A 22,307-nucleotide genomic window follows, 5' to 3' on the forward strand; every position below is an offset into this window, starting at 1 on the left:
CCAATTCCTTGCGCATTACTAATCCCACTTACAGAAATATTTTATAAGCATTTTTTGATTAATAAAAAGATAAAATATTTTAAGTCCTTTTGTCACCTTTTAAAATTATCTCCGATTCCTGTTACGTTATTCTCCTCCCCCCCTATTTCTAAAATATCTCATTAGTCTCTAGAAATATTTTGAAATATCCAGTAATTATTATAATTACTAGGAATTCCTTTGAATACCTTTCAAAAAAATGGCCTTCTGTCAGCGAATTCAGGGATTTTTCAAACAATTTCTGTACGTGCTTCCCTGGCTAAATCCATCAATATTTCTGTTTCATGTTTTGTCTGACTGTAAGGTTTGATTTCAGATTTCAAACTTTTTAGAATGATACGTGTTTATTTCAGTCTACTGTTCACATTCTGAAGCCTCATAGACTTTAATTTTGAAACGTTTGTACTATTTTACTTTTCACTGGGATACTCATTTCATCTTCCCCAAAACTAAATGCTGCTCCCATCTTAATTCACATCTCCTGAATACTTTTTTTATCCAGAACACTTTGACCCTTAAGCGGTCCCTTTCTGCTGCCTATCCCAAGAGACTATTTTTATTTATTCAGGAAATGGAAATATATGTAGCTGATCCAGTGGCAGTAACAGTCTCAGGAAAGTGTTATAGCACTTATAGAACTTATCCGATAACTTGTAACCTTCCTCGAGATATTCCTTACTAAAAGACCCTCTCTTTTTTTTTAAAAAAAAGATCTTAGTTATCTCAGAACAAATCTAAAGAGTTACTTCAAAAAATCTTATTAATGTTCTCCTGGTTAACTGAAAAGTTTATGAAGTGAACTTCATATTAAATGGAAGAAGGATGAATAGCATGGAATTAGGTATGCAGTCTACTCTGTGATGACTGACATTTGTATATCACTTATACAACTTTATCTGAGCTGGTGTTCCCCAGGACTCAGTACTCAGTCCCATACCATTCCTTTTATATGTCAATAACATTCATCCCTACCTTACAGAAGACACAAAGTAGCTTGCTATGCAGATGAGATAGCCATCTGGCACACTAGTGCTAAAATTAGAGAATCAGAGGAGATTCTAAATAAATCCATGAGAGGATTGGAAAATGGTCAGATGAACTTAAACTCAAAATCAACCCAAACAAAACTAAGCACCTTTAGTGCAGACAGGAAAAATAGACACTCCTACAACCCAAAGTCATGGTCAAAAACAAGCTAATTGAAAAAGTCACAAATTCAAAATACCTTGGTATTACGCTTGATCAGGAATTACGTTTTGCACACAACACATCTCTAACACTTCCAACAGAACTCTAAAAAAATTAAATATACTGAAAAGGCTTTGTGGAACAAATTGGGGCGCAAAGCCAAAAATCCTCAAAACTACTTACACTACACTAATGAGGCCAATAATGGAATATGCAGCACCTATCTGGTCACCTTCGGCCTCATCGGTAAAGGAAAAAAACAAAATACATTTTTTTAAAAATTTTTTTGTGGGGTGAGGAACTGACTAAGTTTTATATATTTTATCTATATTTTTAAATAATCCCGAAACCATGTTATGCGGAACAAATATCAACCTTTTTGAGTCTCTTCAAGCCTCTAATAAGCGGGGGCAGTGATCTCCCACTGGGTTAAGAAATTCAACTCTCTGCTGGAGACATATTGAAACATCAATGCCCACTGCAGAACTTGAACTCATAACCTGTTGGTAAGAGAGCACGTACATTTACGGGACTAACTAGGCCGACAATATTAATGGATGTAGATCATTGTTATTGATTTTTTATTTATCTCTTTATTATTGAATATTACTCATCTTTTTCTGAAAATCATTTCCCCATTTATTTTACATTGGACCATACGTTTCAAGCAATATACCCAATGTGGTTCAGATTGTCAAGCAGATTCAAAAATCATTGAGCCTCAAAAATACAAATGATAATTTCTTATGTTATAATAATATTTGAATCCAAACGAAGCTAACTTCCTGTACGTCTTAGTGACCGACAGAGTTATGAAGCAGTTAACATTACACTCCACTAAGCCAGCAGTGGAGTGTAATATTCAAGCCGTCAGCATTATGGCGAAGCTATCTTTGAGTTGGAGAATCTCTCCACTCGCCTAACCAGATCGGTAATATAAGGTTTAATCATTAAAAAAACTTTGTTTACATTTAAAGGGTAATGGAAGTCTTTGTCATTGTGAGATGTGTTTCTGTTTGCTGCTTTGAATTCGCAACTACTTCCATAACGCAAATAAGACGTTGAAGCATCATTGCTCTTCGATTAGGATGATCTCAGGTGTAATGCGGTCTAGAGAATGAGAAGGCCCTTTTCTAAGAAGTTTTGTCTTTCAACTGAAAGTAAGTAAATTCGCCTAATATGGAGGGAGCAGGGTTTCCCTTGCAGCTACTCAGAAGTTTATTAACACAAAGAGGCAAACAGGTCAGAATTCTCATTTAATGAACATAATTCGCCACATTAGTTGTTTCTGCTGTCATCCTAACTGACTGACGGTTCAAACATTATTAGCCAATGAAGAAAAAACAAAGAAAACTGCTTTTCACTGCAATATTTTGAAACGGCCATTGATTTAAATCCTCGCTGTTGTTACAGTTATTTAGTTCAGCATCGTCATTCCTTCGCGAGTTTCATTTTTAAATAATTCGCTCTGTCAATTTACCTAATTTGCAAAATGACCAGGAATACAACGATCTTATTACAAACTCCATACCAGATGATTAAGTAGCAGTTTCACATAACATAAATCGAAAATGTAATATATTCTTGCGCCGACAAGAACTAATGCAACTGTTCGTCGAAGGATGCATGTTCTTGTATTTCAGTTGTTTCTCTCTACCTCTGCTTTCCGTACCTACCGATACACCTCCGGGAGCTTCTCTGGTTACTAAGTAACCTTAAACTGTTGGTCCGAAGCTATTTCCTGACCTCCTTTAACTTGTATGAAACAACTTATTTTTCATGTGATTAAGCGTGTAATATATTTGATATCGTGTGAATGAATAAGTAACTGACATTCTTTATTCATTACGTGAGAATCAGCCCATTTCGTTCAGTATTTATTGCACTTCGAATGGAATGAAATCATAGCACGCGGAAAGACGTATTACAGGTGGACATTTTTGTACGCATACTGGAATGTTTTGGGGACTGCTGACCACAGCTAAAGAGGACTCAGAGGGTAGGTTTGCATTTGACTTTTGTTATTCATTTTATTTGCAATGCTGTCTTAGAGAATTAATGAGTTTAAAGTGATGTCATATTGTACACGTAATTTAATATGCATGAAGCTACCTTGCAAAACTTTTCCGATTAAATTTTAATGTCTGAATGAGTTCCGGAACTAAATATGTGCTTGGCTGGCTCGGTAATTTATCCAGTCTGATTTGCAACCTTTTCTAATTCAAGTTAAGAATGTTTTGAAATTCACCAGTTATTTTGATGTTTGTCAAATATCGATCATCACACTAGTTTCATAACTCGCGAATAATTTTTACCATTTGTAAATGATTAATTATTTTATTGATAGTAGTTAAAGAATTTATCAATTTCTGGTTATTCATAATTATATAATTTTGTCCAAAACAATAAAGATATATCGATATATATAGTTTATTTCCCATTCATGCTAACACTAATTGCAAGTAATGTAAAATTTATCAGTGTTTAAATGCAGTGCTTTTAATTTCTTATTTACATATAAATAAGAAATTAATTCCGGTACTCATTCAGACATTAAAATTTAAGTGGAGAAGGTAAATATCATGCAAGGTAGCTTCGTGCCTATTAAATTACGTGTATAATATGACACCACTTTAAACTCATTAATTCTCAAGCGGTACTGATGGACTTCAGCTTCTGCAACTTCATTGTGAAGCGCTGATACTTTTTCAGTAGCATTGGAATAAGTTCTCGTGATCGGGCACTTATTTCGTGTCCGAGTAGAGCAGAATCCTTACTTTTCCACTGGTGAGATAAGAGCAAATTACAAATGGTTAAAAATAAAAAGCGTTTTTTTTCTTTTACAATACTGAGAGAAATACATCGTATAGTGATTGTCACAAGTAGGCATTAAAAAGCTTTCTCTGCTTCCACTGAAATAATTCTAAGTTAGTTACATCCAAAAAAACCGAGTGAAGCAGAAAAAACTCTGCTTTTAGCTGAGAAGAGTAAATAATAACACGGTTCATGAAAATTGACAGCTAACCTCCCAAATCCAAGAACATTATTGACATCAATGCCATTAAGTGATCTTTCAATAGCATAGCTACCAAGTACTTAATAAACTCCATCCCCACTTTACAGCAAATTCTTCATGCCAGCGAAATGATCCTGAGCTCTAGTCTCTGTGTGCTGTTTCTCCGATTCTTCAATGAAACCAGCATGGCTGCATAACTCTCTTCCACACCATAACAGTGCCGCGTGATCACTCTGGGATCTGAGAAGGTGTGGTAGCTTCCCTCATAATCACATTCTGCATTGTTGTCACTGAATCTAACATTGCAGATCCGATTTTTTCTCCTTACTACATTCTGTGTTAAACGATCTCAGTATATGAAGAAAACCGTTTTCTGTATTTTGATTCGTGAAAAATCTTCACAAATGTTGTGAGAATTTAAATAGAGCATAAAACTTTGTCATTTCAAGCAGCGTTGTGAAGAAAGCAAAATTGTATTAGAATTTTTTTTTAAACAAGTCCCCCCAAGGGTCATCTGTTGGTTGGAAACGAAATAAAGATTTAAATTCTTGTTTGTCGAAGACTAGAATTTCCTTAACTATTCCTTTCCCCCCTTCTTTTTGTTTGTAAAGGAATGTGTAGAATCCTACTTGAAGGCAACATTGGTTTTCTTTTGCAAAACAAACTTGCTTGTATCACTCAAATGCGTACACACACAGAGAAAGAAACTGTAGTCCTAAGCAGGGCTATAATGTAATATCCGAACAAAATTAGAAAGAGTAAATTGTTTAAAAATAAAACTATTGGCAATTATTTTAGGCCTGGAGGAAAGTGCAAAATAATGCTATGCTAAAGATATTCTTCCCCAGTGCATCGCTACCACCAGTCACAGAATCTTCGCACAAATTCTATATTGTAGTGATTCTGCTGCTAGTTACTAACATGAAAACAAAAGAAGGGGATAATGAACAATCTGGTTATAGATCAACTGGAATAATTCGAATAAAAAACATTTTGTGTAGATTTTCTATAAGCATTTCGGGAAAATTCTGTGCCAATTTTGAATGCGATCAATAACGGATATTGTTTCGTTATGACAGGTGAATAATTTCGTTGAAAAAAGATACAATTCTGCCATACTGAAAAAAAATGCACGTCAGAGGCGAATGTATGTCAACTGCGTGGGTCAGGGTTTTTAAAAACAGTAATTTTATCAAAAATAGGCAAATCCCGATTCTATTTGAAGATCGGCGTACTCCACCGAAAAAAATCAAATAATGCTGATCTGGTAAGTGTGAATTCATCTCACAAATTCGAATTCCCACATGCAGTAATTTCTTCCGGTAGTGTTTCAAGTTAAACCTTATTCGATAGATCGGTTTTGTTCGTAGGAAACTTCGTTTTCATTCTGTTACCACACATCATTCGCAGAGGTTTTCGCAAGAGAAGGTGGGTCTTCTTTGTGACTAACATTACGTTTCCTTCCACATTTAAGTCGGTGTGATTATGTGCGTTCCATTTTTAAAATACTCTTCGCCAATTTATCTGTTTTGTGGAGAAATAAAGGACAGGCAAAAATCGTACACTTCAGAAGTACCCCAATCTTATTACAAACGAAATATCAGCTGATTAAGCAGCGATTTTAAATCCAGTAATGGGCCAATTCTTCAAAACAGCGTAAGTTACGGCGGAAACTTCTGCTGCAATTGCGTACATCACGACTGATTTGGTTGTCACAAAATATAGGTCGATCCCCATATCTTGAAGATATTCAAGAACCTACTTGCACATACCCTTATTTCGTATTTAAAGATGTGCACTGTTTTGTTTAATATTCGTCGACCAGTATTTTACTTGGTGACGTGCACATTATATTGTATTTCGTTTGACGTCATTTATAGATCATCTCACTGACGATGTGACCCTGGAGGTTATTGGGTTGCTACGTAAAGATAAAATATTCTAAACTATTTGATAGCCCCCAGATGTACATGCCACTTGTTATTCACGTGATCAAGCATACAATTCATTCTACTAGTTTAGTGGGAAGAATAACCATCCGTCATGATTAAACACGTGACAATCTGAAGATTATGTTCCGTGTTTGCAGCACTTCATCAGAGCTGAAAGTGTAGCACCTGAAAAGACATTCCGTATTCATTTTGGATATTCTAGTACTGCTGACTGTAGTTAAGGAGAATCAGAAGGTAGACTATAATTTACGCTTTCTGGTTTTTCATATTCACACTTTCATTTGAAAGTAATGGAATTAAGTGAAGTGTCTTCTTGCTCGATATGTGTTGCTTAATGTTCACGAAGCTGCGCTGCATGATATTTACCATCTCTGCTTAAATTACAGTGTTGTGAACGAGTTCGAGAATGAAATGTGCGCGTCAGTACTATGATGCTGAGCTTTTTATTCATTTAAGTTAAGAATTCACCACCTACTATGCCTATTGAAACAAGGACGTTTTTTAATTACTCGATTTTAGAAATTATTGAAACGGATGCATTTTCTTGGTGGTAGGTGAGTGTCATCTCTCGATGTTGGATCGCCTTTCTGTTCATCGTATACCTGAAGTGACTTGAAATAAGTAAAATCAAGAGTTTCAGTGCAGAGTAATATATATATACTCGTGTGCATGTATGTATGTATATATATATATATATATATAAATAAAGATCAACGGATAATCCGTAGAAAAAGAATGTTTTTCAGTCAAGTAGTTTCATGTTTGTGTCATGTGATAGCAGTGGCTATCGATGTGAGTTAAAATATCGCCGATAATGAAGCAAGAATCGCCACGAGATACCTGATCGTGTCGTCTACATTTTATGCAATGTAGAGTATTTAAACGAAAATGTTTAAACAATTTTGAAATTAAAAAAAATATTAAGTGAATTAAGAGTAAAATTCTATAAAACTTTGGGATTTTCAATGAATCTCGATTGAAGAATTCTTTATTCAGTGAATCGCACCCGCTATGAATTCTGTTGTGATTGTAAGAGTAATTAGGTGTGATTTCTTATGTATGAATCAGTTCCATCAGTCATGGTGCTCGAAATCCTGAATGTAAGTATTACTTCGTCGTTCCTGAGAACTACGCATGTTCTACATTATTAATTTTGCAGCGCTGCGCCTTCCAATTCTGTAATGCTTCATCTCGCAAGTAGAGATTCTGACCACATGTCTTGAAGAAAATAGGATAGAGACACCACAGTCACCACAATTTTCTTTCTCCTTCTCTTTCTCTGAACACGATAAAACATCTGTAGACTGCTACAAAGTCAAACGAAGGTAATTTATGTGATCTGCTACGAAATGAGAATGGTTTGTCTTTACAACAATAAATACACACACTCGATACAGAGACATAAGACGCTAACTTCACAGATTGTTGATTCAGCCACAATTCCTCAATATTTGGGGATCGAAATATCCACTGCTGTTACTACTAGAGGGTTCAAAGTATAACTAGGCCAGCTGCACGGTATCTAAATGCTGGAGAATTTTCTGAACTACAGCAAGACCCTAAATCATGACTGTTCTTTTAAAAATTAAAAAAAAATGTGCGGTTTGTGTTCTGATCTGAATCATCTGTGGCCAATTTTTTTCAACTGTGTTTGCAAACCAGATAAGAATACTTTAAAGCTGAATGTTTACATTAAGGTTAAATATCAATTATTAATTATGTAGAGTATTAAGACGACTTTATAAAGAAAAAGGAACCATTAAATGATCTTAATATTAGCATGTAGATTAGGAATCTTATGTATAGTGAAAATGTCACTTCTTATGAAGGATTTTCATAAGGAGAAATACGGAATAAAAACACTTAAAGAACACCGAAAGTATATATTATTTGTCCCTTCACCTACTAATCCGGATTTAGAGTCATGCTTTTTTTTTTCTATAAGCATCTAGTAATTTGAACATGCATTTGAAGATGGGTTGATCGATCGCACAGCGAATAGCAGGTTTTAGTCCTCCAGAAGCTGATTTTGTTAACCAAATACTGATAAATCGACCAGAGATAACATAAGTTAGAGGCCAATGCTACTGGTAGGCAGAGACGACATGAAAAAAAAAAAGCTTTAAGAATACGAAAGAGCCAGATGGGTTTGCCTTCAATCCAAGTGGTGAAGGTTACGAAAACTCTAAAGTTGTATATAAAGTTACTTAAATATAAAGAGCCAACAGGCTTCATTTCGGCGATATAAACAAGCCTATTGGCTCTTTATATTTAAGTAACTTAATGGATGCACCTTTTTGACAACTCGTATAGCAGAGTATATAAGTTCTTTATGCTATACCCTTTGGTATTATTAATTGGTCTAGCTACTCACTGATGAAGCCTCAATAAAGGCTGAAACCGGTCTGGGTAGTGACCTCCACCATAATGTAATAACATCATACATTTCCTAGGAAATGTGTTTTTACATTATGGTAAATACCAAAGAATAGTGATCAGAACTTTCCCCACCTTTGAAACGAGTTGCCCGTGTTTGTACTACGTTCTAGGACTACTTGCATTTAGCTCACGCTAGTATTCGCCGATACTTTTATAGTTTTTTATACTATATTCGGCATGAAACTCTCTGATTCCTATCTTTGAGTTTCTTATTCGGCTTTAAAACGATGTGGGATCTAATATCCCCTTAATTTAATTAATTGTCTATAAAGATATTTATTGAAAGGCTGGCTGCTTGTGTATAAAAAGGATTTTAAAAAATCCGTTTTCTATTTAAAAAAATCTAAGCAATGGAAGAGAGTAGTTTTGCCTCTTATAAGAGACTTTCCATAGACCAGTGTTATTGTTGGCGAATCGTTAAGTTAAAACTCATAATTCTGAAATTTATTATTATAATTTTTGTTATTCTGTTTGATGCTTTAGTTTCGTTGTTTCTTCACTAATAGCATAATTTGTTGGTTCAACAGGAAAAGCAAACTTGAGCATGGATACTAAAAGCGAACTCTTTATGGATAAATTACTCAAAGACTGATAAAACCATCAGCCCTTTTGCGATCTGAATCGAACCACTAGTAAAAACACCCCTAATTCAATATATGGATATGAAAGTGGAGAGAATTATAGATCTGGTAAGTGTTCGACATTTACTTTGCGTGTGTGTGTGTGTGTGTGTGTCAAACGATGATAATTAGAGGTTTCAAATATTCGGAACAGCCCATCATGTGTACCAATTGCAAAAATAAAATAATAATAATAATAATCCTGACATACCAAAATTACCGATCTTTTATCTGAAAAAATCAATAATTTTTGTGCAAGAAGAAAATTCAAATCTCTCTCCGTGAATGCTGTTTTTCCCATCAGGATAATAAAGATTGTGATCCAGTCTCGTACATACTCACTGAAAATTTTATGCAGGATTTTGTTCGGATTTAGAAACGTGCTCTTCACGGATGTATTACTCTTGTGTCTTACATGTCATGCTATAAACAACATTCACTAAAATGAATTCCACTTAACAAAGGACTGCAAACCTTCCGTAAATTAGTAATTCAGGTTCACAGTACGCTAGCACCGTTAGTGAGCCAAGGGTTAAATAATCGGCGAATCCTGATCTGCAAACCAAACTGTATATTCACACCTTCAATAAGCCACATGATGGTCTTGCAGCGGGATTAAATTCATCCTTATGAATACCCTAATGGATTTCTTAAGGTACGTGATACAATTGAGATATCGGTATAAAAAAATCCCTTCATTAGACATATCCTTCTCTGGATCTTCAGTGCTGAATTATTGAATTATTGCTGAATTAGGGAGCAGGTTGGTATTTCTGCTGCTGTATTCGATGTAAATAGAAATTCATAAAATAGTGAACGAATTACCGAGAAAGTCTAAGTGTAGCGGAAGTTTATAAGCTTCCTCTTGACAAAAAATATAATTATTAGTTGTTAATTATCATATTGGTGGAGCATTTCATATTTTTGGCTAAAATATTAGCCAGACTCCTCAATACTCCCTATTTTACGTATAAAGTATTCTTTACATGATTTTTAGTGGAAAATCGGTAAAAAAACAAATAACTGCCTGAAATCAGCTCGATGTTTGCACATGATATTCCATTTATTTACTCTTTCGTATTAATTTACTTTTTATCCCACATTTACAGCTCCCGCAATCTCTTTTGTCAGCTTGTGCCAAAAGTGGCCGAGAACTGCTTTAAGCGGCGGAAAAATCAAGCGTCACAGCTCCTGTTTGTTAATTCGACTGTAACTGCACATAGTCGAAACAAAATTATTCCTATAAATTGTGGAAATCAGCAGAGCAACACGCGATATTGTAAAATTATCTGCGGAGGATGTGGAAGTCAATATAATGTCAGATATTTTACTCAGAGCCCTTGTTCGTTCCCGTGCGGTGTCCTGGCGTTTCTTAAGCATCAGTAGCATCTTTAATCTTCAAGTATTTTTAAGTAAGATCTAAATGTACTATGTGAATACTAGTTTTTATTTGCTATCGAATGTTTTATCATTGGTGGATAATTTTTAAATATTTTTTAATCCTTAGCTCAGTTATGACTGATATTAATAACAATATTCTGTATTTTTTAGATCGAAACAGGAACTCTCATTACTCAAATGATTATTTATACGGTAAGTAGAATTGTTTTGATTTAGCCGTCAAAAATTGCTCTACAACTGATGGGGGAAAACATGAATGATAAAAACCACCTATTAATAATTTGGTTAAGCTATTTTAGGCACTGAGCCTGATCACTTAAAGATTTCGAATGATTTGAATTGTTTCTTGATTTTAATATTGTTTCGCTATGGAATAAAAACAAAAGAATACAATATTCTGTGTAAACGTCTTAGCATTTTAATGGTGGGAGGATTAGTGGTATTTCAAAGTATCAAGATTACAAAACTGTCTATAATGCATAAATCTGACTTTAATTACAGTGATAATAATTTTACTGAGTGTTTCATATTTTCATAATTTGACTCTGACCACATTTACAATTATACAATTATTGGAGGTCCACCTCTTCGCTGAAATAACTAATTTTTATTTTCGCTTATTTTAAATATTGAATGTGCACCTCTATGGAGTCCTAAGTCATCATTGGAGGCCGAATATATCAATACAATATCCATCGCACCTCTCTTTGAAACTATTAACAGAAAAGCACTCGCAACAGAAACACTTATTTGGCTATATCCACTTATTCACATTTTCCCTCCAAGCGAAAAATCCACTCCTCGTGCCCTTGCTAACTACACTCTTATTCAACTCACAGGAATGATCTTTTGTTCTGCTTCGCTGTTGCGAAGTGCTGAAATTTTCCCATTCATCACTCCTATAAAATCCTTTACGTAACTTTGTTTCTATCATATTCGACCTTTTTCGCCCAACAACAACAAATTTCTACAATCGACAAACCCTGAATATATCCTCATTAGGAATTTTCCACAGACCACTCACCATCTTGGTCACTCACTTCTCATCCCCAAGAAAGCCAGGTAAGCAGACCTGAGCAGAGTAATTCAGTGTGTTATATTAAGGTTTTATAGATGAGAATGATAAAGCCCTTGTCTTTGCTTCTTAGGGAGCTCTTCAATAACCAAATAATCCTTTTGAGCTACTCTGGCTATATTAGAAATATGCTCTTAAAACTTCAACTCTGTATCTATTACTACTACCACAACAGCCCCTCCCGCAAATCCCCGGCTTCAGCAGTTTCCCGGAATACATTTCTAACAACTTGGTACGCAGCATGTAATCTTTGTATCCCAAAACGCTTTTTAATTCAAAAATGCAATTTATATTTGTTTCCCAAATCTTTGTATCAAAAAATATGCAGGAGAACTTTACATCATCAACAAACAGCTGAATACGTTCCTTCAAATTATTTCCTATATCATTTATGTGCAAATTAAACAACAGTGGTCCAAGCACTAGTTGTTTAATGCCTCCACTTTACTCCACTAGTTGTTTAATGACTCCACTAGTCCCTGTGGCAGGGACTAATGGAGTCCCTGTGGCACTCCACTAGTCACTTGCCTTCTCCTGGATTTTCTGCTTCTCCATAGACTACTTTTTGGTATCTGTCCATGAGCAACCCTTTTATCCGTATCACCAGTTATCAGTCCCCATTTGTTGAAGTTCTCATAAGACAGTTCCTAGCGGTATCGTGTGAAACGCCCTTGAGAAATCCAGCAGTATCATGGTTTAGTCATTGCTTCAACTCCGCTGTCATCCTATTATAAACATTTGACAGATTACTAAGGCATGACCTACCTTTTACACAGCCATGCTTCTCCACATGGAGTGTATATTCTTATCCATTTTTCCCTATAATTTTACCACCACCACTCCGAAGATTCTAATTGATCTGTAATTTGTTCCTAGCGACTTTGATCTCCCTTTAGCAAAGTACTAATTTTGAACTTCTTGCATTCTCTTTGGACTTAGGCAGGGCTGAGACTTCAATTAAACAGTCTATGATAGGCGTGACCAGTTCCCTCTGCACTTTCTCTTAAAAATCGAGCCAATATCCCATCTAATTCCACGGATGTATTTGCATTCAGATTCTGGAATATCTTAAGTACCTCCCGTTCAACACCCTCTGTTTTCCATGGATTCATCATGAATCCATGGAAAATAATCACTCAGTAGTTCAACAATTTTGTCTACCTCCGTTAACGCTATCAACTACACTGATTACATTATCTGTTATCGTCTACAAACCCTCCTACTCGTCACATAATATGAAAATTCTTTGGGGATTTCATATCGCCTCTTCGCCTAATTTCTTCTTATAATATGATTTTGCTTTCCTTACCATCCTGGTCACTTTCCTTGCATACTCTTATTATTGCTCGTGTGTTAGCAGTTCACCTCACTCATAATATACTTCCGCCAATTTTTTTTTTTTTTTTTTTTTTTTTTTTTTTTTTTTTTTTTTTTGCAGCTGTGATAATCGGTGTGATAGTGCTTCCACCAGATTATCCTTAACTATTCCTCATGCACCCCTTCCTTGCAGAACTTCATGCCCTGGTACTGTTTCAAGCTATCTCCTAAGTGCATCGTAATCATTTGCCTTATAGTTCCGCATATCCCCTGCTTACTACATTTCCAGATTGTTTCTTTGCTGTCATAATCCGAACTCTTTTTGTGTTGGTTTAGGATGAAAATATTACTCAGTTTAAAGTATTAATTATTTCTAGATATGTGAAGAGCCAAAGGCTTCAATTCGGCGACATATAACTTGTTTAAGTTAAGGGATATTACATCCCATATAGTTTCTTAGCCGAATAAGAAACTCAAAGAGTTTCATGCCGAATATAGTAGAAACTATATAAAGTTCGGCGATTCCAAGCGTAAGCAAATACCTGGATACTGCAGCACTGATCCCAAAGGGTAGTGCAAGCTGGGGCAACTCGTGGTAGAAGTGGAGCGAGCTCCGATCACTATTCTTGATATTTGCCCATAATGTGAACTTAGCTCCTAGGAACTGTATTTTTGTTCACATTATGAGAGAAGGTCACTACCCAGACCGGTTTCGACCTTTATTGAGGTCTCATCAGTGAGTAGCCAGACCTAGTTAATATCAAGTTTGTAGCGAACAGAACTTGTACCCCTTCTACGAGTATTGCCGTGAGGTGCTCTAATAAATTATTAGATATGTGAAGAGCCAAAGGCTTCAATTCGGCGACATATAACTTGTTTAAGTTAAGGGATATTACATCCCATATAGTTTCTTAGCCTTCCTTAAATTAATTCGAAATGTACGATGTTTGATCCTTACGACAGACATTTCTCCGGATTATCTAGAGTTTAACTTAACCACTTCATGGTAATTCATGATCAAATCCTAAAAGTGTTTTTGCTCAAATGTTTGATTATATTTTCAAAGGGACCATGACGTCACCATATAGTTATGATGTATTTAAACTCAAATTAACGTTTATAATATATGTAACAAGATTAATTAAAAGACAGTTTGAATAACGAAGGAAAGTATGTTTGATGAAAGGGTTGTCTTTTATTAATGAACAGTTCATGTGGGCTTCACTTATTTCGTGGCCGGGGTAACAAAATCCTTGATCTTTCATTGGAGAAATAACAGTAAAGTACAAAAGGTTAATGGGTAATAAACAGTTGGGGGGGGGGTTCTGAGAAAAACAAATCTCAAAGAAAAGTTATCACCGCCAATTATTATAGTACAAAAAGAAATAAATATCCCTTCTCCATACCACACGATGTGTTACATCACGAAGTAATTCAAAAATGTAATTTTCTCGATTTTTTCATAAAAAAACATTAGAAATTGCGCAGAAAACTGGCATACAAGTAACGTTGAGATGAAATCAAAAGTATATCAGAGAATTTTTTAAAACAACTGAAGTTCGGAAAATCATCATTATGAGTCGTTGGTTGAAAACGAAATCATAATTTCAAGACGGCAGTACTTCCTTAAGTACCCTCCCCCCTTTGTTTTTGTCAAGGAATCTGAAAATCATATCAACTGGGACACCAATTTTCTTTTGCAAAACGATCCAAAGAACTTTATCATGCTATCTCTTCCTTGGCCTTCCTCTTTTCTATTGTCTTCCGTATGTCTCCCTTCTGTCGATAATTTAGGCCATCTTGCGTTGTTATATTTCGCAATGTGTCCAGCCATCTTCATTTTCAAAGCATAATATAACTGGTATCCTCTACACCGATTCTCTATCAGATGAAGTTGGCTTCAATGCAGTCTTAAGTGTCACAAAGTGTGTTCCTTTCCATTCTGTTATGGAGAAATTTCAATTTGTGAATCATATTTTAAGTTCCAAGTTTCACTGCCACGTGTAATTACGTTGAAGACTTGCTGATCGATGGCTTACCTATTCAAACTAATGAGAATATCATCTTTGAAGATGTCTTTCATTCTCCTACAAGCTAACGACGTAGCTGTATCTTCCTTTTTATTTCTTCTATTTTCCCAGTTTTAATTTTTATACTTTGTTCAACATAAACATATAGATGTCCCCTCTCCAGTTCTCTTTCTTCCGATATAATTATTTTTGGTGTCAAATTGCTATACATCGTTGCCTTCGTTTTGATTATATTATAAACAGAATCAAAGGATAATTGGAAGAACTTGATGGTGATAAAGGGGAAAAAATGGAGAAAGGGTTTAGTAATAAAGAATGAAATAATAATGAAAAATGAGCTGTATGACAACAGCAATGGATTTCAAAGTATCATATATAATACATCCAAGAAAGGAACGAAACAATCTCACGAATAGCACCAACGAGTGAATATGTGGCCTTAACTATTTGTGCCTAATTTTGACAATCCAATGTTAAGTGTTTTGATACTCTTTCCCTGACTGTTCTGGAAGAATAAAGCTATCATACTTCAAAACAGCTCGAATTGAAAACAGTTGAGCGCTGCTATGAATAAAACAGATTACTAAGCACAATCTTCGTTTCTTCAAGGATTCACCAAGCATTACGTGCCTGAGCTCAACACGAACGAATATGCAATTGCTGCCATTTAGTGCTCCTGTGTTTCAAACGTTTTCGCAAATTGAGAACATTTCTTAAATCTTTCGGCCAAAATCCTGTTCAGGATGAGAATATTTTGGAGGATGTAATTATTCGATCTGAAGAACCTTTTTCTGTTTTCCAATAATAATAAAAAATAAATAAATGAAATAAAAATAAAGAATATTTCGGATCTCTTTGGTAGGTAGCCTATTAGCGTCTTATTTAATCCACCTGAAATAGAAATAAATAAAAGAAAAGATCAAATGCAACAGCATTTGGAGCTACTTTAGTCTTTACTATTTCCCATTTCTTCAGATTTCTTTGTTCTTTCCTAAGAACAAAGAATTTTTCCTGTTTATCCAAACAGTCATATTCACACACGCACACTCGTTTCGGATTCTTTAAATTCCAAATTTAGGATTTTTACTACCTGCAGTGGACCAACATTGTATTTAATACACTTAAATTTCATGCATTGATTTAGTTTTGTGTTCAAAAGCCGTTTTAGAACTTTTGTCGTCGTAAAACGGAGATTTTCATGATTTCATATCAATCATGGCACACCGTTGCCATCTTATCCACCAACATAAGGCCCAGAAGTAACAAAATAACCAACTTATGAACCAGCAATTCAAACATACAAACAGATAGTGGCTGATTGTATCAACACGATAGCAATATAGTCAAAACATCCTCGCTGCTCTTTGGGTTAATTAGGTCAATGCCATTCTTCTGTGCCTTCCATTTTTAAATGGCGATGTCTTATATGTTATTTATTTTCTGGAACAAAGAAGCACAGCAATCTTATTACAGCGGAATAAGCAGATTATATGAAAATAATAAAAATTCAACATCAGTCAGCAACGTATTTCTCGAAATAGTGTGTCATGTGTTATGGCGACAAGACGTAATGCAATTCCGAGCAAAAAGACTGCCTTTGGTGTTCATAAAACTGGAGGGTGCCTCCCCCCCCTTACTAGAAAATGTTCATGAGTTGCTCATTCTCAATATTCTTCTAGTTCAATTACGCAGACATTTTCTTTTATTTCAGTTGATGTCATATACTCATCTTTTCTCTTCTTAACCTACACCTCCAGGATCTTCTCCGGTTTCTGAGTAACCTGATCTCGTGAGATCCTCCCACTTGTTAAAGTAACCGGTGTTTCACGTGATTAGGCATGCAAAGCAGTTCGCCTTTACTAATCACATGACAATCAGGCAATTTACTTCCATGTTTATCGCACTTCAAATGAGGAATTCGTAGCCACACACGGAAAGACATGGTGTGCTTCAATAGGAGGTGTTTGTGCGCGTGTTGGAATGTTTGGGGACTGCTGACTATAGCTAAAGGAGACTCAGAAGGTAGGGTATAATTCATTCTTTGTTATTCTTCATATCTGTGAGAATTAATGAGTTTAAGTTAAGGATGTCTTGCTCTTTTTATACGTCATTTAATGCGCATGAAGCTACCTAGCATGACCTTCACCTTCCCAATTAAATTCTTATATTCCAATGTCATAGATAAATGTGTGATGATTCGTACAGTCCGTCGTGTCGCCTTTTCTAATGATTCAAGTTACTAATTCTTTAAATTCACCGCTAATTATGAGGCTTCTTGAAATATCGAGCTACGCTAAAATACTTTGTTTCAAAACGAACTACCTGAAATTGCTTCGAAATGTACCATGTTTGGTCCTTTAAAGGAAGTTTACAGATGATCTAGATTTTAGCCTATTAACTTGCTAATGTTAATAGACCAACACGCTTACTAACTTCCCGTGAGTGGGATTTGCAAAGAATATTCCAATGCTTTGCTACAAATAGGGAAGTGTAACACGAAGAGTTGGTTTAGTTGCTGTAATATCTGCTGATATTTTGCATCCGGGAATTTTGTTTGTCGTTACGAAGTCAAAAATCTTTGGCTTAAAACATTCATATTTCTTATTTTAGTGGGCAATAATTGTCACGCATGCGGCGCAAAATTCCAGGTAAATAAATGATAACAATGGCTTTGTAATTAATTTTAATTATGGCGTAAATGTGTATTTCAGTTTGAATTTTTTATTTACTTCATACTTGGCCCACACGCGCAACTGACGTGTTGTTCCTTTTGCATCTTCGCTGTCGAGAGTTGAGATGTTAATTTATTAGCACTGAAATAAATCCAGCAGGACGGCACTTATTTCTTGATCCAGGACAGCAAATCCCTTAGTTTATCAATCGAGAAATTAAAGCAAAATACAAACTATTCAAGGGGAAAAAAGGTAAAGGGGACATTTTCCGCAAAGGAATGTTGTCAATACTTGTGTGAGTACATTACTAAGACGAATACATCGCGTAAGTATAAGCGGAAATAAATTTCAGATTATTCTGAAATGATTTTTAAGCACCTAATACATATTAAATTATAAATGCAGCAAGAAAAATAAGTGAAGTCTCAGTGTTTAGATGAGTAAGATGATTACATGGTTCATAAAAATTTCGCAGACGTACCCACTCATCCTCCTAACCCCCCCCACCTCATCATTGTGACAACTTTGCCTTCAGGTGATATCTGCGAACAACGTGTGAGCACTTAGCATTTGCAACAAATTCCTCATGACAGAAATATTTCTAAGTTTTTGCGCGAATCTGCCTCCTGTTTCTGTGGTTCCTCGTCCAGAATGAAACACGCATGCGCACATCATCGACTTCCCCCACCTGATTACTCACCCATCAAACTTTACTTATTCCCCACCATTTCTAAAGTTGTAGAGGGACTTGTAGAATCATCCGTGAAGGCGACAAGGGTTTTCTTTTGCAAAAGAAACTTGCCTCTATTACTCGCAAACACACACAGAGAGAAAGTGTATGGAGTAGGGGTGAATGAAGGAGGCTATATTCTCTTCCCCCCCCATTTTTAAAATAACCGTACAGTATACGCGACTCGCACAAAAATGCTGTTCGAGTGCGGTAGATGGACTGATGTGCAGATGTAGGATTTAGTGCTAGTAGTATTCCACAAGCCTCCTGGCTCTCTCGTATTGAGAGTCAAGAGTCTTGTGGAATCTAATGAAATATGTTACAATAATTCTCAAGTTGCACGTCAAAGATGTCCACTGAAACATTGATTGCAAGATTAAACTAACTACTCGTAACTTTAAACTAAAAGAAAAGCTTCGAAAATGGCTCATGTTATAGTCACATAAGGATGCACTATAACCAGACCTGTAGATCTTATTATAGAGCATTAGTGAAGTTATATGGCTTTGAGTACCATTCATTAAGTTAAAACAGAAAAAAACTTAAGTATTTTAAAACGCATGTCATAAAAAAACATTGTTCCTAACTTCTTTTGTTTCGTCACTAATGGCCTGATTTTTTTGATTCAACAGAAAAAAGAAACATCAACGAGAATGCAACCAGCAAATATTTTCTTGAGGAATTACTAAACGATTATGATAAAAATATCAGCCCTTTTTCATATTGTAGTAGGTGAGTATCGTTTGTAAGCTTGTTTATTTAAATATACGGCGTCTTTTGATCTACAAACCAAATTGTACTCTGAAGTAACTTCATGCCCCACGAGATACCATAATTAATCTACCAATGGAAGATTTATCAGGGCTTTTAAAATAAAGTCGTGGTAGATGATCCAATGCGGAGGCTGAAATATGAAAATTTTTTGTCTCCGCGAACTGTGGGAGCCAAATCCATTAGAGATAGTAACATCCAATTCAAAATTAAAAAGTGCTCTTCCCATAATGTATATTATTATTATACACGTCCGAAAGGGGGGGGTGTAGAATTATGGGATAAAAAGGCAATGAGAATTCTTTAGATAAAACAAGAATATAATATCTTGGCAAGTTTAAAATAAGAATTAGTTAGCAAATTATCGAGAATAGATTATTTAAGTAGTTTACTAGCTTAGTAAAATTCTGTGTTTATTAGTGGGATTGTAAGTAAAATGGCTCGATGGGTTCTGTAAATTTTACATTCTTTAAGACGAAGATATCAGCCAAGTAACCGCGTTTAAAGTACAGTGTGGTTCAACACCTGCATCGGCAGTACAGGCTTTTCTTACTTACGAATTATTCTTTATAAGCTATTACTTTTTAAAGAAAGTGGGCTAAAAACTCAGGAAATAAGTGTTTTGTATTTTGGTAAGAGCGAAATGCATTTCTTTTTATGATCTATCGGCCCTTTTAATGAATACTTCTCCTGAGTGATAAATAATACTATTCTGTATTTTGCAGGAAGAAACAGGAACTCTCATTACGGAACTGGAGCATTTGTCAGTAAGTAGTTATTTCGGAATAATCTTAAAAAAGTACTTGGATAACTCATTAGAGAGGTGAGGTAGTCGTTCTCAAGCAATTCTTTTTGTTTTTAAGACAGTAAAAGACCTTAAAAATTATTGGTTTTTAAAACATTTCGCTTCACAAAACTGTCAAAGAAAATGCAGTCATATTTATATTTTAATGAAATGACTTGGAGAGAAAGGAATACCTGAAATAGCAATAAAACGCGCGCGCACACAGCAAAAGAATAAAGGTTTGGTTAATTTTAGTGCATTTGAGAAAAACCTATTAAATGTCTGAGTGCCTGCAATTCCCATTTGTACTGCGCAAAGTTTAAGGTTTCTGGTCCCTACTGAAAAGCTACTTTAGTGGTGAAGGCTGCGTTTTTAATGGTTAAATTTTAGTAAAGAAATGGCTTCCCCATTTCTTTACTAAAATATGTCATGATTGCGATTTCACTCTGTATTTTTAATTTTGGATTTGACTGGTTTCTATCTGGCTGCAGGCGGGTTGGTTTACTGTGAATGAGTAATTCTTTAGTTTAAATGAGATTGCTTCGACCTTTTGTTTCTGTAAGGGATGGTCTAAAGTATTGGTGCGATTGAAATATTCCAATCGTAAAAATTAATGAATACTTTAGCGTCTTGTATTTCTATATGAGAATGACATCATTTATTCTTAAGCATTCATTTTTAATATATATATACACACACACACACACACACACACACAAATTTTTGGACTAACTTAATTACATATCCGAGATTCCGATGAGTGATCCAAATCTGGATGCGTAAACGTCGACTACTCTGGAACTAGCAGGAAGATCGCATACAAAATTCTTGTAATCAGTGACCATACTGGGAAGTAAACCTGTCTCTTTGCCGATGGTTTAGCGTAATTATACCAAAAACGTTGCTACTAAGTTAAATTGAAAATCCATCAACTTCTAAATGTGTCTTGTTAAATATTCTTCAAAAAATTGATTCAACATTACTTCATTTTTACGATATTTATCGATAAAAAACTTGTTAGGTAAAAAAGCTAAATAAATTAGTAATGTGCTTATATTTTGTGTGTTTGTGGGTGTCGAATGAACCCTTGATTTAATTACAGTTCTGTGTGGTAATAGAAACAAATTAACAGCGTGTTAGAATGAAACAGTCTATCCAAAGGAGAAGATAAACCGGATGACGAACGCACACCCATGTGACAGAGTACTTACATCGTGAAGTTCGCTGCAGTGGCATTGATTCTGAACAATTCCACCTTTAAACTGCATACCATTTTCTGGATTTATATCGCAGGCTTGCGTTAAAACTGTAATGGATCGTGTGAATAACAAATTAAGAAGTCGCAAGTTTTGAACAAAAATGGTTCACGTGTTAGAAGCCAAACAAATTGCGCAATTGCAAGAAGACTTGCAATTTGAGAACACTTATTAAATGTGAATCCTAAAGTCTCTTTCAAGATTGAGGATATGTAATGGGGTGCAAGTATTAGGGATGGAAAGAGTTGCTCTGCTTTCCAACAACTAGTTTGATTGATTGTTACTGGAACACGGTCGGCTGATGCACAAGAGTGCCAAGCTCCTCAGACTTATATTTTTTTTTTCTTTACTAATTTATCTTAAGTGTTTTTCTTTGAAAAGAACAGACCTATCGTTTATCCAAACTATATCTTCGTTGATATGAAATGCTATAAACTCAATAACAGACGTATCTGGCAAGTTTATAATTCACCTCAAATGGGCCGAAATTTAAGTTAATGATTTACGTTTATCTAAGATTATTAATATTTAGTGTGAAAAAGTCTTAAAATGACTGAGTCATAAACATATCTAATCCATAAATTAGATTCGATAGGTATATGATCTAGTGCTAGGGTTTGGAACGATAAATGATCCTAAAAGTTCAGGATCACGTTTAGGACATCTTTTATGGAAACGCTGAAGTTCTCTAAACGCAAAATTGCGATCAAAACTAAATACATCGTAAATACGATTTCGGGATCCATTTATTAAATCTTTTGAACTGTTTTTCGGCTCCCATCAAAATTGTATTTTGATAGCTCCTGGACGTTTTAAGTATCTCCTCAAGTATTAATAATAAATTGTCTCCTAATTGTCTCTTCCAGAAATGGCTTCCCCATTCTGCAAAATTGTAGGCTCGAAAATGTTTGCCAGTAACTTGGCAAACATTTTCGAGCCTTGAGTTTTTTTTTTCTATTGCTCTTCAGTGAGTTTTCTGGATTATCCTTAAAAGTAATCCCCTGTTATGCTTTCCCA

General features: G+C 35.2%; 1 protein-coding gene across 7 annotated transcripts in view; it reads left to right on the forward strand.

Moving 5' to 3' along the window:
• LOC150108879 (acetylcholine receptor subunit beta-like) overlaps positions 1-22,307 on the forward strand; it is a 75,658-nt gene that overhangs the window by 44,906 nt on the left and 8,445 nt on the right. For 5 of the 7 annotated variants that reach the window (XR_016550089.1, XR_016550090.1, XR_016550091.1 and 2 more), the window contains exons 8-10: positions 10,806-10,847; positions 19,112-19,211; positions 19,976-20,017. Coding sequence is in view for 3 of the 7 variants with exons in the window: in XM_090410595.1 (XP_090266721.1) it covers positions 10,806-10,847; positions 19,112-19,211; positions 19,976-20,017 (184 nt within the window). In the remaining 4 variants the exon portion in view is untranslated. Of the gene's footprint in view, positions 1-9,161; positions 9,324-10,805; positions 10,848-19,111; positions 19,212-19,975; positions 20,018-22,307 lie in introns of those variants that run through there. The other 2 variants (XR_016550092.1, XM_090410602.1) reach the window with 2 other exon arrangements.

This window comes from Typopeltis vanoorti, chromosome 2 (genome assembly GCF_054136105.1).
Source record: "Typopeltis vanoorti isolate ZY-2024b chromosome 2, IOZ_Tvanoo_1.0, whole genome shotgun sequence".
Classification (NCBI taxonomy): Eukaryota; Metazoa; Arthropoda; class Arachnida; order Uropygi; family Thelyphonidae; genus Typopeltis; species Typopeltis vanoorti.